At 52.2% G+C, this 11,867-nt stretch overlaps 1 protein-coding gene across 1 annotated transcript; it reads right to left on the bottom strand.

Moving 5' to 3' along the window:
* Positions 1–7,897: 7,897 nt before the first annotated feature.
* Positions 7,898–11,027, bottom strand: LOC138683212 (ubiquitin carboxyl-terminal hydrolase 42-like). The gene is made up of 8 exons (XM_069774744.1): positions 10,751–11,027; positions 10,191–10,301; positions 10,013–10,115; positions 9,798–9,865; positions 9,576–9,646; positions 8,947–9,029; positions 8,587–8,698; positions 7,898–8,320 (listed from the first exon to the last, which is right to left on the bottom strand). The coding sequence occupies exons 1-8, from the start codon at positions 11,004–11,006 to the stop codon at positions 8,072–8,074; spliced, it is 1,053 nt and encodes a 350-aa protein (XP_069630845.1). The 5' UTR covers positions 11,007–11,027; the 3' UTR covers positions 7,898–8,071.
* Positions 11,028–11,867: the final 840 nt, after the last annotated feature.

Genomic DNA, 11,867 nt, shown 5'->3' with positions numbered 1-11,867 from the left:
CCCGCCACCCCCCCAGTGCTGCAGCCAGACCCTATAGACCCCCCAGACCCTATGTACCCTTCCCTGACCTTTGGCCCTACAGACTGCCCTCAGCCCCTGTATACCCTTCCCTGACACACCCCCCCAGACCCTCGAGACCCCCTCTGGATCCTATAGATCCCTCTGTTCCCTCTAGCCCTATAGATCCCCCTGAACCCTATAAATTCCCCATTCCCTCCCAGTCCTGTAGATCCCATGGGACCCTATGGATCCCTCCTTACTCTCCTGTATCCTATAGACACTCTCAAACCCTATAGGTCCCTCCCAGACCCTCTGGGTCCCTCCCTTTCCCCCTTGCACCCTATAGACCCTGACTGAATAGATTTATCCCTCCCCATGTCTGTACTGATCCCCCCAGACCCTGCAGATCACTCTCTTTCCCCCTGGACCCTGTAGATTCCTCCCCCCCCGCCCCCCCCCCAACCTTATAGTTCCCTCCGTTCACCAAACCCAGCCCCTACAGATTCCCCCAGACCCCATGGATCCCACCACCCCTTCCCCCTCCAGGCCCTAAAGATCTCTCCTGGAAGCTATATACACACACCCCCAGGACCCCCTATGGATCCCTGCCTCCCCCCAAGCCTGGACCATAAACTCCAAAACTCCCCCTCACCTTGACTCCCCCAAAACCCCCCAGGAATACCGCTTGGGGACCCCAAAACCCCACAGGACTCCCCAACCTTCTCCCCCTCTCCATTTGTGTGTCCCCCCAGCCCCGCCCTCCCACGCCAGGCCTGCTGGTGCTGAGCTCAGTGGGCACCATCCAGGAGGTGCTGGCCTGGCACTGGGGGGACTGGCTGGAGGGCCCCCCCAAGTTACCTTGGGCGGGGGGGTGGCTATGGGGCTGTAGGGGGTTATGGGGTGGGGGAGGTCCCTATGGGTTGGGGGGTGGGGAATCTATGGGGTTGGGGCCATGGGTGCTAGGGGCTCCCTGGGATGTCATTCCCCCCCCCCCCCAAAAGAAGGTGGAAACAAGATCATGGTCTTCCAGCCACGTCTGTTCCTTTCAGAGCAGTAACTCATCTTTAGATCCTCCCGGAGCAACATTTTGCCTCTTCTCGCAGCTAGCCAGTCTCAGAGAGCAGACAGCAGTTTACACAAGCGCCACAGTTTAGTGCCAGACAAGGAGGGAGAGGAAAGGACCTGGCGAAGCGCAGGACAGACAGAACCCAACTGGACAGAGTCATTCTCTCCTAGGACAGAAAGCAAAACCCACCGGAGGAGAACAGCAACCCCAAGATCAGTAACAGGAGAGGGAGTGCATGCTTGAACACCCTTTCACACTTGTTCCTACTTGGCATAGAAGAGTAAATATGCACACTGGCAGAGGGCCGTCTTGATGTCACAGAGAACCACAGAGGCATCGTTCATCTTGTACCAACGTCCATCGCTGGCCTGCAAAGAAAGGCAACGCTATCTTCAGATGAACTGCAGGGCTTTTAAAAGAAAAACACAGACAGGACACCACTGAAGGACACAATCCACCAATGGAAATCACAAAGTTGACTTTTACCTTTACAGAGCAGTAGTAGTGTCCTGTCTGACAGCTGGGACCTACATGTACCAGGATGGCATGCAAGGAATAGAGGAGAGGTTCTCCAGCCGCTTGAGACACATGTGCGCCAAGGTGCATATGTTCTGGATATGGCACAAGCTAAAGAGAGGCCAAGAAGACTCCAAAGTTATCCTGAGAGTCATTAGGAAGCAGCCTGAGAAGACCTTGTCACCAAACACAGGCTAGAGGTATAGAAATAGATCTTCTGGCTTCATCAAAAACAGCTGTTGCCACTTCATCCCTGAAGTGGCAGAAAACTGTTCTCAGCCAAGCCAGCTCTTTACGCCCACAGTAAGTGCTTACCTTCACATTGGAACTTTCCTCTTACCGTAAGGCAAAGAGCAAGGCAGAGCTATTGCACTGATTTTTCGTAGACAGCTTCACCCGATAGCCATCGCGGGCAGACATTAAGGACTTCCAAAATAGGATTCTCCTTTGGGAACCATCTCCTTCCAAGCAGACAAAGTGGCCGTGCACTTGTATACATACCTGGCTAATCTGCCAGAGAAAGCATTGAATCTCTTCAAGCACAGTGTCAGGACATTGGAGGAAAAATGTACCGTGAGCCTCTTGGACGCGGTGGCCAGCTGTTCACACCTTGAAAACAAGCACAGACCCAACTGTTGCACCTATCTTCACTCCACCCCCCATCCATGTAGGCTTGAGTTAAGGCTTGTTTTGCCCAACTACTGTGTGCACGTGTTTGCATTTCAGATGCCTTAAGTCCATAGGCTCTCCCTGAAGGTAGCTTTGGTCTCGGGTGGCTCCCTTTGGAGAGCAGGAGTCTGCAGCCCTTGCAATACAAGAGCGAGGCATGACACTGCTCAGAGAGCCAGCAGGAGCCCCTACTGCTCCGAGGACTGAGGTCTCCTGGACAGAGATTCAAGTATCCAAAAAAGTCTTGGAGATGAAACTGTGGATTGTTGCCAAATCACCGTCCAGAGCTCCTCCTTGCTTTGGCTCACCACTGCAGATGGTACATGTCTTTTTGCCTTCTGGCCATAAGGGTAGTTCAGTAGGCAGCTTCATAGCTGGGAAAGTTGACCACCTCCAGTGCAGACAAGGCCAGGAATAAAATTCTCATCAGCTTTACAAATATTCAGGCAGAAGGGAAAAAAAATGACCTGCTTTAGAAACAAATGCATTCTTTTCCAAGTTCTGGATGGTTCCTGTGGGTTAGTTGTACGGGGAAGGGAAAAAAAAAAACCCCAAACAAAAAGCCCCAAGCTGCCTTATGACTGGCTTTCTCAATTAAGTCCACACCTAACTAGTGCTCCCAGGCATGCAATACTGTAACCCAGTATCTACTAGGAAGATGACCTTAGCAATAACCTTACTTGCTACATTTATAGCCGTTTTTGCCATTCAGCTGCTCAGGTTTGACAAAGTCTTCCAGAGCTGCAGCGACAGATGAGGCTGCATGGATGAGAGAGAGAGGAAGAGCACTAAGCTCCTGGAAACTCAAAATCTCAAGAAAGAGCTACCTGTGTGGTACCAGCCTTGTCCCAATAAACAGCTACCCCTGGGCGGTACCAGATTTGCCTGTGGGACGCATGGTCCAAAAGAGCAAAAGCAATCCAAGCTGTCTGCACAGCAACCAGAGGCGCACGGAGGGAGTCCAACGCAGGGTGGTATGACAGTGTCATCACAGCTGTAGATACCATCCTTGCTCTGCCCAGCTGACACCCAGCACAGGGAGACCATTTACAGAGCTTCCACAGCAGAAGCACACAAGCACAGTTCCCTTCCCATCCAGCAGCAAGCTCTTGTGTGGTAACAGCCACAGGCTGAATTCCACGGAGCTTCCTGGAGATAAACTAGGTGCCCTGCAGGGGCCTGGAAACATTTTGCACCACAATTTCAACACATCTTACCTTGATGTCCAAGGGAATATCAAGGAATGCCTCGTAGGTGTCAGAAATGGCTTTGCAGCTGAAGCACGTCACTGGAAGGCAAAGAGAAATGCTTCTCAGGTTGGGAAGGAGACTTAACTCTGCCCATTTCAGTGACCAAGACATACTGCTTTCAACACACTGGACATACTGCTGCATCCCAGAAGCTGTTTACCACAAACAGAGAAAGAGCCACAGATCATTCTAAGGGCAGGAACAGTTTTTAAAAGTACCTCTGGATCTCAGAGATCCTCCAAAGACCTGATGAATGAGCGTGCTAGCCTGAGAAGATGTGTCCCAGCTGGAAAGAAATGGTAATCAGAGCTCACGAGGTGGAAGGCAGAGAGTTAGCTCTTGCAAGAATTTTCCTTGTTAGGAAAGCCCCGGACAGAGGTTTTCACTGACGGTCGTAAAAAGGGCTAGGGAGTATTTCAACGGTCACGTGCTTATGCTTACTCGCTGTTTCTGCTCAAACAAGCTCTCTGCATGGCACCCACAGCATAGCAGAAGAATTCATGCGCGTCTTCCTGGCTGCCAGGATGGAAATGTTCTCGTATTCCTAAGAAAGAAGAAGTTTTTCACAGTGATCTCAGAGAAAAAGGGAAGAAAACTTACCTTTCTAAAAAAGCTCTCCACCTTAACATGAACACAGCAAAAACAGTGACACACTGGGTGCTTCAGAAATCAAGAATATCTCCAGATGAAACCATCTGAAATGACTTATGTGGAAGCTCATTGATGAGAGATGTAGGTTCGATGGCACTGCCCGAACAAGGCAGGACCTCCTCAATGTGTGCTACCGTAGTGCACATCATGCAGAAGCCTTCCTCTGCACCTGAAGAGGGGGGGAAATAAGGAAGGAAGGGAGGAGGGAAGCAAGCAAGCCTGATGTGCATCTCCGGGGTGCTGAAACCCTCCTCCTCCCTGCTGAGGAGGTCATAGTCTGTGGTGTCCAGCAACCAGCTGCGGACATCTCTTCCCCACTGCGGGGATCTGCTCCGGGCCCTCTCCAAGCACAGTTCCTATTGCAGCGGGAAGAAGGGCTGAATCCGTGCTCCTCTTTGTTGGTCTTTGTTGAGCCTGCTCCAGCCTGGGCTCCTCTCCAGGGGCTGCAGCTTCCTGGTGGAGCTGTCAATGGCTGCCTGAGGGTGTCAGCGGTGGTGGCTGGATCCTCTTCCAGGCACCCATTTCACAGAACCACAGGCTACTTGAGGCTGCCCAGGAGGTCACCTGGAGGGTGAAGTCACCTGGTCCCAGCCCCCTGCTCAAGCAGGGCCACCTGCAGCCAGTTGGCCATGACCATGTCCAGAGGGCTGTGGAACATCTCCAAGGATGGAGACTCCACAGGCTCCCTGGGCAGCCTGTGCCGGTGCTCATCACCCGCACAGCACCCTTTGCATTCCCCTTGCTGAACTGCGTGAGGTCTCTGTCAGCCCATCTCTCCAGCCTGCCCAGGCCCCTCGGGATGGCAGCACGACCCCCTGGCTGAAGCACCTCTCCTCCCAGCCTGGTGTCATCTGCCAACTTGCTGAGGGTGCACTCTGCCCATCACCCAGACCATTCGTTAAGGAAGATGTTAAACAGGATCGGACCCAGTACTGACGCCCAGGAGACACCGCTAGCTCCTGGCCTCACACTAGACTTGGTGCCACTGAGCAGCACCCTCAGGGCCCGGCTGTTCAGCCTGATGCAGTCCCACTCGCTGTCAGCTCATCCAGCCCACATCCATTCGAGTGACTTGAACTCCACCTATAAAAAGAAGAGATTGCAAGATGGGCACACGCAAACACACTGCTTTCAAAATCCCACAATGAAAACTTCTCGGACTGGGTATTTCCACCAATTGCCACAAAACCTACGGAGAAAGAAACACCCCGTAAATTCCACAGGCAAGGCCAACGAGTCTTTTTAATTCTGGCTTTGGCTTTTCTGCCTGCTGGGTCCAAACGAGTGTTGTTTCTGCAAGGCAATCCCAAAAGCTGAACACGGATTAAAGCTCTTCCTGGAGGGACCTGTGGGCAGGCAGGCCAGCCGGCAGAGCTGTCTGAGTGTCTGGAAGGTCTCTCTGAGCTCTTCCTGGCCAGAGGCAGCACTGGGAGGAGGGACGGGGTGGGCTGCTGGTGCCCTTTGTGCAGCTTGGTCCCTGCTGGGGGAAGTTTTGATGCTTCCTGGATTCCTGGATTCCTCTTCCTCTCCGGCACTGCAGCAGTCAGATGCCGTGCTCCTCCCTCATCCAGGTTGACAATCTGCCCCCGTCACCATCTCGGCACCCCGAGTGATTGCCTGATGTGCATCTCCGGGGTGCTGAAACCCTCCTCCTTCCTGCTGAGGGGTCACACTCGGTGGTGTCCACAAACCGGCTGCAGAGCTCAGAGCCCCGATGTGGGGATCTGCTCCGCTCTCTCGGCCACAGCTGAGCGTGCTCCCGAGCGGCCCTGGGTGTGGGAGCCTGCTTGGAGCTGGCATTGGAGGGCCCTGCAGCTGCATCATCCCTTGGGGCTCGGTCATGATGTGGAGGACTTGTTCTCCGCCTCCCCTTCCTCCTCACTGAGCGGTGGTAGTCTGTGGTCTCCAAAACCCGGCTGCGGAGAGCGTAGCCCTGCCGCAGGGATCTGCTCTGCTTCTGCATTGGCAGGGTTTGCTCCTGAGCAGCACTGGGTGCAGGAGCCGACTGGGAAGTGCCATTTGAGGGCCCTGGAGCAGCATCATCCCTGGGAGTGTGATCGCGACTTGGAGGACTACTTCTCCTCCTCCTCCTCCTCCTCCTCCTCCTCCCTGTTGAGTGGTCGTAGTCTGTGGTGTCCACCAACCAGCTGCGGACATCTCTTCCCCACTGCGGGGATCTGCTCCGGGCCCTCTCCCTGGCACCATTCCTCTGGCAGCGGGAAGAAGGGCTGAATCCGTGCTCCTCTTTGTTGCTGTCTTCTTGCACGGTGTGCAGAGCAGCAAGTGGTGGAGAGCGGACCAGGCACGCAGCTTTCCTTCTGGACACCAGCCTTAGGCAGCTGCAGAAGAAGCGATGCAAGCAGGAGCCCATGTAGGAGGCGATGCTGAGCCTGCCTGGCCAGCCTGCAGATGCCTCCTGTGCACCTGCCTGGGTTAGCTGGCTGGTGCTGGCTGGTGCAGAGGAGCTGCTGTCCTCTGGAGAGTCCTCCATGCCCACCGCCATGTCCTGCAAAGAGAGCTGTGCAAATGTCCTGCCCTTTCCTGCTGAAAGGACCTGAACAGTGGGGAAACCTCAGAAGCTGTGGGAGGGGACAGCTAAGGGCCTCCCGAAGGCTCTCCTGGAGGGCTGCAAAGGCAGAAGGGCCAAAGGCGGACAAACGGGGTGGATCGAGGTGGGATGCTTTGAGAGGGAGCAGCGGCTGTGAAGAAAGCTGCAGCATGGGAGGGAGAAGAGAGCAATGCCAAGATCCCAGAAAGAAATCTGCTGTCCATCTGGTGCCCTGACCCACCTCCCCAGGTTACCTTAGTCCTAGGAGGCAGACCCTCTGGTCCCACAGAATCCTCCTGCTTGCTCTCGGCCCCGCATTGACTGAGGGAGGAACAGGCATATGCTGGTGTCACTGAGGAAGGCACCCTTTCTCCAGTTTTCAAATCAGAGCGCCTGGAGAAAAAAAGAGTGATCTGCATTTAGGGCTGTTCTTGCAGCTTTCTCTGGGGTTCAGTCATCTTCTTGGAGCGGTTTCTACAACAGACAGAAGACGTAACCAAGACTACAAATGGGAAAATTGATTGGGGTCTGCCCACCAGGTCTGCCCCTGTCAGAGCAAGTCCTCGTCTTTGTCATCCCTACGGCCTCCATTTCATAGAATCATAGAATCATCGAATGGTGTGGGTTGGAAGGGACCTTAAAGATCATCTAGTTCCAAGCCCCCTGCCATGGGCAGGGACACCTTCCACTAGACCAGGTTGCTCAAAGCCCCATCCAACCTGGCCTTGAACACCTCCAGGGAGCGGGCATCCACAACCCCTCTGGGAAAACTCTCCCAGTGTTTCACCACCCTCACCGTAAAGAATTTCTTCCTAATATCTAATCTAAATCTTCCCTCTTTCACTTTAAAACTGTTACCCCTCGTCCTGTCGCTACACTCCCTGATAGAGAGTCCCTCCCCATCTTTCCTGTAGGCCCCCTTTAACTACTCTTCTCTACATTAGCCAGCTTCAGACAGCAGACAAGTAGCACTTTACACCAGGGCAGCAGCCTGAAGCCCAGCAAGGGAAGATAAGGACTGACGTGGGAAGATAAGGACTGAAGGAGGCAGGTAGTAATTGTCTCCTATGACAGAGAGAGAAACATGCAGGAGGAGAAGAAAAATAGCAAAGCCAGGAAAAGGAAACGTATTCTGAACACATTTTAACACTTGTCATCACCTGACATAAAACAGTAAATAGGCTTGCTGCCTGAGAACTGTCTTGATGCCACAACCATTCACAGCCATATCGTTCATCTTGTACCACAGTCCATTGCTGGCCTGCAAAGAAAGGCATCAGTCTCTGGAGATGAACCGCATGGTTTCTCCACAAAAACACAGGCGGAAAACTACAGAACCAAGAGTATGCCAACACAAATCCAATCCAGCCCCTAAGGAGACCTTCTCCCTCCAATCCTTGGCCGCCAGTTACACTGCCAGGAAGGTTTGTCTTCCCCAGCACACATTTTTCCCTTGCTAGGAAGGAAGTTGCTCTTTACCTTTGTGTAGCACAAATAGTGTCCTGCACGACAGCTGTCACCACGATGCACCAGGACAGCATATAAGGAGTAGAGGAGCCCTTCTCCAGCTGTCTGGGACATGTATGGCCGAAGATCCAAGTACTCAGGATACTCCACAACCTACAGGGAGACCAGGAGGGCTCAGAAACGATCCTGAAGTACTACATGAAATAGCCTTCAACACAGCATGGTTTGGCTGGCAGGAAACTGCTCCCGGCCAAAGCAGCTCTGTTGGAGCCAAGTACATGCTTGTCTTCCCACCGGAACTCTCCTCTCCTCGGAAGGGAATACGAAAAAGCCAACAGGAACAGCTTGTGAAAGAGCGTACTGCTTTGGGAAATCTCCTGCTCCGGGAAGAGAAAGTTGCCCTCCAGTGGCATACGCACCTTGCTGATCTTCCTGCCGGTGCAATCTTCAAACCTTTTCAGACACACTGTGAGAACCTTGGGCGCGCAATGGACTGTAAACCCCTTGGAGGCAGCAACCATCTTGTCACACCTTGAAAGCAAGCACAGAGCCAAGTGCTGAAATACACCCAATTTTCCCCCAAGAAGACCAGACAAGCTTTCTTGTCTCACACATCCTTACGCTATTTTAAGGCTATTCAGTACCATAAGGCCATATTAGAAAAAAGCTGCATTTCGTTATCGTGCATTAAGCCTATGTGAAATGATGACTTCTGCTCAATGACATGCAGCACCTTCCCGCAGGATCTAGTACTACTGGGTCACTAGTAATCATCTTACTTGCTACATTGAAAGCAGTTTTCACCATCCAGCTGCTCCGGTTTCACAAAGTCCTCCAGAGCTGCAGTGACAGAAGAGGCTGCCTGGAGGAGTGAGAGAGGAGAGCAGTGAGCTGCGGGCAATGCCCTTGCCCAAACACTTACTAGGACTTGACAAGAAGACCCAGGTAGCTGATGCTGGGGAAACGCACTGTGAACCCGCAAGCAGTGTCCAGAAGGAGGCAGAAAGAGGGTATGATGCTGAACATTTCCCTCAGGGAACTGTACTCCTGAGGGATTCCCGGGGCTATCAAGAGCTACTTCCCTGTGGCACTGCAGGGTCATCAATAATGAAAACGATACAACCCATCAGCCTGGGAGCCAGATGGGGTGCTGAGGGAGGGCAAAAGGAAGAAGGATGAGAGTACGTCAAGGGTGCAGAGAGGATAATTTGTACTTGTCCAGCTTAAAGCCAGCACCTACAAGGAGACCACTGCCATGGCCTCCCCAGAAGAACTCAGCCCATTCCACTTCCAGCCCTCCACCAAGCTCTCTTGTGTTCGCAGTATACGTTTTAAAGTCAACAGCATGGATTCTGGAAAGCTACAGGGCCCTTGGGATGTCTTGAAGCACAGCTATAAACGCTCTTACTTTTATATCCAAAGGGACATCCAGGAAAGCCTCGTAGGAATCGGAAACTGCTTTGCAGCTCAAGCACGTGACTGGAAGGCAAATCAAAATGCTCAGCGATAGGGGAAGTCACTGGCTGTGCCAGTTTCCGTCCTTCATACCTACTACACGATCGGCTGTTTATCACAGGCCAACAGAAGGGCACAGACAATTCCAAGTTGAGCAATAGTTGCGGAAAAGTACCTCTGGATCTCAGAAAGCCCCCAAATATTTGATGGATGATGGTAGTTGCTTGAGAAGACATGTCCAATCTGGAAATAAATGGTAAGGCAGAGGGTGATCTCCTCCAAGAGTCTTGCTTTGTCTGAAAGCCCCAGGCATAGGTTTTCCTTGGTGGGAGTACATCAAGGAGTCCAAAGGGCTCGGGAACATTGAAAAGGTAATTTGCTTGTGCTTACTCGCTGCTTCCACTCAGACAAGCTCTCTGCATGGCATCGACAGTATAGCGTAGGAACTCGTGGGCATCTTCCTGCCTGCCAAGCTGGAAATGTTCTCCTATTCCTACGAAAGAAGAAGTTAGTAATTCTCTCCTACAAGAAGGGGAGAAAACCTGTAAAAGCACCCGAAATGACTTACGTGTGAGGACACTGATGACAGCGCTAGGCTGGATGGCACTGACAGAGGAATGCAGGACCTTGTTAACGTGCACTTCCATTATGCACATCATGCAGAAGTCTTGCTGACGACCTGAAGAGGGAGAGAGGGAGGGAGGGAAGCAAGCTCCTCAGGTTAGCAAAATAGCCATAGCGATGGGAAACCTCACGGAGATCCTGAAGTTTTAAGAACAGTCTCCACTCCTCCCAAGGTGCCAACGTCCCAACAAGCTCGGGACATTTTAGTGCGTAGAAAAGTTTCTTCAGAGGGATGCTTAACTGACAGAAGTTTTCTGTGCAATAAGCAAAGGGAGTTTGACTTGCAGGAATAGGGATCAAGACCCGGGGCTAGAAAGAAGTGCCTATCTGAAGATGAACACACCTAGATAAGACAAGCGGCTGCTAGGCCTGAGCGTTCAAAGAACAACTCCTCGTGGGGTTGAGAAAGAAGGGCTGCTTTTCTCCTAAATCAAATTCCAGATTCTGGGAATCCTGGGGAAGTGCCCAACAGATGTACAAGGAAATGTTCCTCAAAGTACTCACACGACTGGCTGTGCTCACGAGAGAGCAGGTAGTTGGCCAGAGGGGCTGTGTACGTCAGGCACTGCAGGACGGAGTTGACGAAGCACGTATTGCCCAGGTTGTGCAGTCCCGCTCCAGCTCTCTGTCTTTGCTGCCAATCCATGCAAATCTTCTCCGGGGGAAAGAGGATCCTTTGTTGTGGAGCCATTTCCTTGGCAATGACTGCAGGGTAATGACATTTGAAAAGAGATGATACGATTTTGTTGCACAAAAGCATTTTTAAAAGTCGAGTTCTGTACAGGAGCAGTCAGGACGACCAGCTCTAACCTCCAACCCAGAAACACTGGGGGAAGCCTAATGCTGCCGTTGATATTTACTGGTCAAGAAACAGTTTTGGAAGATAGGCTGTTCCCCTGCTTATTTGGCCAAAAGTCCAACAAGCCCACAGTCCGATTTCTGTGCCCAGGGCTACCTTCCTTTCCCTCTCGAGACTTGAATTGGATTATCAGGTCAAGTCTCCCCTCTTCCTGATTGTAAATTGATGAAAACGAGCAAGTATCTAGCACAGAAGGTAACCTGACTGATGTCAAATCTTTCTACGAGCAAGGTCATCTTTCAAAGGCTTGTACTAGTAGCAGAGGAGTGACAGAGGAGCATTTCCCTGCGTCTAATTGGAAGCACCTGTCTAAGTCTGGCTGCTGTCAGGAAATGCCCCAGAATTCACTCTAGGTTGTCAGCACATTCAGAGATGCAGCACCAGCCACGTCCGTTGCCTTTGGGGATTCACAAAGCCCAAGCCTGCTGGCGAAGCCGTTACTTACAGGAGTCGTTCCCCATTGCAGCCATCACTCCTCTCAGGAACAGAGGGGAAAGCTTTGGATGACAAAGGAGGTCAGGACGTGCTCCAGAAAGAGAAGATCGGCACCAATCCCGTCTCCTGATCACAAAGAAATAATTGTAGCTCAACAAAATGCTGAAAAAACCCCCAAGCACAACCCACAGAACAGCATCCGCCATCAACAGTGTTTCAGTGGCACTTGTAACCGCTGTCGAGCTGCAGGCTGATGGCCCCACTGTCCCTGTCACAGGACTCCAGTTGACAGCAATTACCGAGGCCCTTTTGAAAGACTGCATTGCG

Source organism: Haliaeetus albicilla, chromosome 32 (genome assembly GCF_947461875.1).
Source record: "Haliaeetus albicilla chromosome 32, bHalAlb1.1, whole genome shotgun sequence".
Lineage (NCBI taxonomy): Eukaryota > Metazoa > Chordata > Aves > Accipitriformes > Accipitridae > Haliaeetus > Haliaeetus albicilla.
The sequence above is the reverse complement of the archived record's forward strand: the minus strand, read 5'-3'. Positions and strand labels throughout refer to the sequence as shown.

Coding starts and splice junctions, on each gene's coding strand:
- LOC138683212 (XM_069774744.1), bottom strand. CDS start 11,006: ATGCTTTTGTGCAACAAAATCGTATCATCTCTTTTCAAATGTCATTAC. Junction 10,116..10,190: donor TGTCATCAGTGTCCTCACAC/GTAAGTCATTTC, acceptor CTTCTTTCGTAG/GAATAGGAGAACATTTCCAG. Junction 9,030..9,575: donor ATGTCCCTTTGGATATAAAA/GTAAGAGCGTTT, acceptor TCACTCCTCCAG/GCAGCCTCTTCTGTCACTGC.